General features: G+C 59.1%; 1 protein-coding gene across 1 annotated transcript; it reads left to right on the top strand.

The window, feature by feature from the left end:
* The first annotated feature begins 2,778 nt into the window (after nucleotides 1–2,778).
* On the top strand, nucleotides 2,779–5,314 carry LURAP1 (leucine rich adaptor protein 1). Its single transcript, XM_009638834.2, has one exon. It carries the CDS (start codon nucleotides 2,779–2,781, stop codon nucleotides 3,538–3,540), a length of 762 nt encoding a protein of 253 aa, XP_009637129.1. The 3' UTR covers nucleotides 3,541–5,314.
* Nucleotides 5,315–5,360: the final 46 nt, after the last annotated feature.

The raw sequence follows: 5,360 nt of genomic DNA, 5'->3' as shown, positions 1-5,360 counted from the left end.
TTCCTGCTGGGGCTTCTCCGGTGGCTAGTGAAGGGTTGGGCTCCGGTGGCGGCCGTTCCCGGGGACCGTGGGAGTGCGGGTGGCAGCTTTCTCGCCTCCCTCTCTTCGTGGAGGGAGCAAATACCGGTGATGCCTGCGCCTGCGGGAAACGTGGCGAGATTGGGCAATGGGTTCAAGTGCTGCTGGGGGAAGGGACTCTCCCACGCACACACGAGCGGGAGGGAATGAGCGCCGTTTCCATAGGGAAACAGGCTAAATACGCCCTCGTCCCTGCCTGCCACCCGAGCGGGGCTGGGGACGCGCCCGGCCGGAGCCCTCCGCACCCGCGCTTTGGCCCGTTCAATATTCCCCATCAGCGTAAAAGCTTTCATCCCCCGTCTGCTTTCATCCTCCCTCTGCGCCGGCTTCCAGGCTGCACTCTGACCGGAGGAGAAAGGTCTGCAGGCCCTGGGTTGCTCAGAGGAGGAGGAGGAAGCAGCAGTGGTGTTTGCCCTGCCCAGGTGCAGGCAGGGTAAGCCTACAGTCTGCAAGGCCTGGCTTTGGCCACGCGTTATTAACCTCGGCTCAGAAAGGCTTTTCCTTTCTCTGCCCTGGCTCTTCTTGCTGGCTGGTGAAGAAGCGGGGACACCTCATACCCGGGTCAGCAGCCTGGGAACGGCACCCGGGTGCCCAAAACCCAGCATGGGGCTCCCCCCACCCCCATGAACAGGAACCAAATTTCCTCTCCCAGCAGCAGAGACCAGCAAACCCAGTGCTCAGAGAAGAAGCTGGCCTGGGAGGGGGCAGTGGGAGAAGACAGCAAATTCCTGCTCTCCCTTCCCGGTCCGAGGAGGGTGTTTTACCCCTGGGGCTAGATGTCTTGAAGGGAGATGGTGCCTGTGGGCTTCTCATGCACTGGGGAGGGGAGCGGGTCTGTATCCCCCTGGGGAGATGGTCTCCCCACCTCTGCCTGCCCCTAGAGAGCCTGGGGAGGAGCAAAGTGGTCCCCCCAGCTCTGCTGACCCGTGGGGTCCCCTTTGAAAGAGGGGGAGACATTTGTGGATGTGGGGAAGGACAGCATTGCAGGGTGTGCATGGGGAAACTGAGGCACAGAGCAGTGCAGGGTGGGACATCTTGGAGCAGGGATCCAGGCAGGTCTCCTCCACCCCCTGCCACACACTCAGGATTATTGTTGCCTTCCTCCCCTCCGGATGCTGCTGCCACCCTGGGGTCCGGATGCCAGCGGGTACTGTGTGGGGAGCACCGGGCGGGCTTTGGAATGGGTATGGGGTTGGTGTGATGTACTGGTCTTGGCATCTGGAGGAATATAGAGAGTACAGAGAGCAGCTGGACCTTGGTCTCCTCCCGCACTAACTTTGCCTTGCTGGAGAGGGGGTTTCTCTGGGTGCAACGGGAGTGGGCAGGCTGGCCTGAAATAGCAGCGAATTGACGTCCAACTCTTTCCAGCAAACAATGTGGAAAGCGGGGAGTGTTTTCCCACCCTCTGCTCTCGGAGTGGCTTCCCTTGCATCTCTGCCAGCCACAGTCGCATGTGGCAGAGAAAAAAGGGGAACCCCCCCGTCAGGGGTTCCCAGCCTTCCTCCTCCCATGTCTTCTCACTGCCAAGGCCAGATGCTTTAGCAATGCGTGCAGAAAAGTCCATTGTAGGCAGTTTTTGAAATAACTTGCCTAGAAAGGAAGTTTCTGCACTTTGAAGCTGGCTCCTGCCCCAATCCGGGCACATCGCTGCTATTTTTTATTTAAATCTAGCTTGAGGAGTGTGGGGAGAGCATGGGGGGGGAGGGGTCGGGTCTCTACAAATCTTTGCCCCCTTTTTTTTGTGTCCTCTGGACTGAGGGGCGTCACGTGCCCAAACCCAGGCTGGAGTTTTCCCAGGCTCCTTCCTAGGATGTTTTTGTTGCTATGCTCGCTGTGGGACCGGAGACGACGGTCTCGAGAGACCTGTGGGTCACCCGTGGGCGGGCGGGTAACTCTGAGGGCACCGGATGCTGGGGACCAGGCGCTGTGCTTAGAAATGGTCCCTGGGGGACTGCGTGGATTTCTGCCGCAGCTTGCTGGTGCTGGGGACAGGGCATGTTTGTGAACAAGTCCGTGGGCATCCGCAGCTCCCAGGCTACCTGTACCTGTCCTGCAATGGGTTTCTTTCCCCCTGCCGCAGCCTTATTCCCTTTCCTGGCAAAATATTTGCGTCTCGCGCAGGGGAAATCCAGTGGCTTTCGGCAGCCAGTATCACACAGACAGGAATGTCTTGGCACGCGGGGCTTTCCGTTAGGAAAACAGATGTTTCTGCAGCAACTGAAGTTTTGCAAATAGCTTTCCCTGGGCTTGGAGGGGCAGGAGTCAGTGAGGCGAGTCCTATGATCTGCAATCTCTGTACCCCTCTGCAGTCCTTCCTTCTTTTGGGAGTGATTTGGGTCTTGGGCTCCAAATCCTGCCATGTCATGTTGTTACCAGGCTTGGATCAGACCCTAGAAGGGGGGAAGTAAATGCATGAAGGGGCCCAGCCAAAACAGCCCAGGGTGCTGATGGTCCAGCCAGACCTTTGCCCTGAGCAATGCCCCCGCACATTCCTGCCTGGTCCCAGCTGCCTCCCAGGGCTTGGGGGATGCTCTGAGCTCAGAACTGCACCCAGTGTTTCCAGTTCCTTGCTTGCCCCATAGGAGACAGTGGCATAAGTGCCCTGGATTTATTTCCCTGAGGGGGCTGGTGGCTGGTGGGTGCCATAAGTCATTGGTCCCCAGTAGTTGTGTCCCCAGGTCTTGGAGAGTGTCCCCTGAGATGGTCCCCTGCAGGGTGTTCCCCTATGCCGTTCTGTTCATCAAGCAGATTGGGAGACCTGCAGCCATCACGGTGGGCACCTCTGCCAGGGTGGGCTGGGACTCAGGACCCTCGCCCACTGGGGTCACTTTGGTCCCCTCAAAAACCGTGCACTCTCTGTCTCCCTGCCAGGCCTACCTACGAGCGGTCGATGTGAAGATCCTGCAGCAGCTGGTGGTGGTGAACGAGGGCATCGAGGCAGTGAAGTGGCTGCTGGAGGAGAGGAGCACCAACGACAGGCTGGACAGCATCTCCGTCGGTAGCTACCTGGACACATTGGCTGATGACATGGATGAGTATTCCCAAAACGCCGCTGAAACTGCCGCCGCATCTGCGACGGGCAGAGCCCTGGTCAGGGCAGAGCAGGATTGGGTCAGGATCGACCCTGAGAGGGGTCTTGCAAAGCAAGAGAAGGGCAAAGCAGAGCATGAGTGGCCCCACGTGGACCTCTCCCCACCTGGGCTGCCCCAGGATCACCGGTTTGCTAAAGAGCCCCAGGTGGCCAACGGGTATTTGGGCCAGCAGCCCTCCTCTCTGGAACCAGGCAGAGACACCAAATTGCCGTCAGGAGCCGGGGAGAGGCTGGGGAAGGGGAACCCGGGCGGGAAGGCTCGGAAAGCCGAGGCTGACTTTGAGAACTGCAAACTCAACAGCAAACTGCACCTGGAGTACGATGCCCACTGGCGCTGGCTCCAGTCTCAGGACGATGTGACGTTCTTGTAGCCCATGGCTTTGCCTTCCCAGTCCAGCTCTCCCATCTGCCTGCCCCGCTTCACTTGTCTCTGCTTGGGAGAGTTGGGGTGGCTGGAGAGGGGGAGACAGGTTGGCTTGGTGGTGTTGCACTGTTCCTCTGACCCTCCTGTCAGTGTTCGGTGATGCAGCCCTAAGGGACGGGGTGCTTGCCCCGTGGCAAATTTCTGGGAGAGGCGGGATGAGGTGGGTCCCTGTAAATTTAATCCTTTGCTCTGGGGTGGTGCTTGCAGGTGGCTGGTCGCTCCTCTGTTGTGTGTTGATGTTGGTGGCAGGGAAGTGTTGGTGGGGAGACTTGGGACAGCAGGACTTCTGGGACCTTTCTCTGCCTCCACTTCTGCCCTCTAATCCTCAGCTTCCCATCTGCAAAAACTGGGGACCCTTCCTCCAAACCAGCTACCCAGGGAGGACAGGAGATGCTCCCATGCATCCACAGCTCAGTGGCACCAGCTTGTGAGGTGCAAGGTACGGGGCAGGACCATCAGCAGGGCATCCCTGCTGGATGTGCTCATCTCCACCATCGTCTTCAAGGCCAGTGTCCATCCAGGGTGGAGTTGACCTGGGGCACCTGGGGTTTGGCCACAGCACACGGTGGATGCTAAACCCCGCTTCCTGGTGGGTGAAGCCCTGCCTGGTTTAAAAGCCTCTGTGAAACTGATCTGAAGTGTGATCAGGGCGGTCACTGTAGCTGCTCCTGTTGGGCTGGGGAGCCTTCGTCCATACCCTGGGGAGGAAGGATGATGGTGCAGACATGAGAAGGGCAAAACACTGGGTGGGAGATGGAGATCCAGTTCTCCCAATTTGTTTCTGGACTGGCTCTCACCTTGGGACCAGGTCCTGCAGAAAGCCCGGGACGTGGCAGTGTACGGGCAGCCTGGCAAAGCCTGCAGGGCTCAGGCTCACAAAGGCTCGTGCCTGATGCAGCGTGATGGGGGTGATGGCTGGGATTCTCCATCTGTGTGTTGAATGGTGCCAGGTCTCTGCCCCCTACCAGCAAACAGACACATGAGGCTCCTCTACTGGGATGGATTTGCAGCGACCCTCCCCTCGAGACATCTCCTCTGTCCTTTTAGCCTTGGCTTCTGCCTGTGCCTTTTACTGTCCACCCACCATGCCTCCCAACACCCCCGTCGCCCCTCGCTGGCTTGTAGAGCATGGCTTGCAGCTGGAGCTGTGTGCGAGCTTGGGCAGGACCTGTTCCCTTCACTGGGAAGGACCTGGGCATCCTGCAGCCCCTTGCTTCAAGGAGAGGGGCTCTTCCACACGTGTGGACAAGCCTGGAGGGTCCTGGCTTCACAACCCACGGGTGCATCTGTCCCCAGGCGAGTGCTGTGAGCGCTTTGCTTTCACCACAGTGCTGTCGCCCCCCCCTGCCTGCATGGGTCGCAGCCTGGCTCTTTCCTTGCTGGGGTGGTGGGATTGGAGACAACACCTTCTGATGTCAATGGGAAGCCAAGAGAGAGGGAAGACCTGGCTGTGACTATTTCTAGATGCAAGCTGACTGTGGTTATGAAGGTGGTCAGGTGTACAATGGGTTCAGCTTTGTGTCTGTGAAGTGGCACCTTCAGTGGAAACCGCCCTCTGTGCCGAGACTGCCCGAGCACTCTCCCTTCCCCCTGCAGATCCTCAGGGCTTCCCTGGATGGACATGGAGAGCAGAACAACGTCCAAAATTCCCGGAGACGGCACTTGTCGAGGACTTGGGGGAATCCCAGCAAACTGGGACCAGGCTGCCCTGCATGAGCATCCCATCCCCCTGCCCCGGAGCAGCCGTGCTTGGCTTGCTGTCACCTG

The sequence above is a fragment of the Egretta garzetta genome, unplaced genomic scaffold, assembly GCF_000687185.1.
Source record: "Egretta garzetta isolate BGI_Z169 unplaced genomic scaffold, ASM68718v1 scaffold145, whole genome shotgun sequence".
Classification (NCBI taxonomy): domain Eukaryota; kingdom Metazoa; phylum Chordata; class Aves; order Pelecaniformes; family Ardeidae; genus Egretta; species Egretta garzetta.
This window is presented reverse-complemented; position numbering and strand designations above follow the sequence as displayed.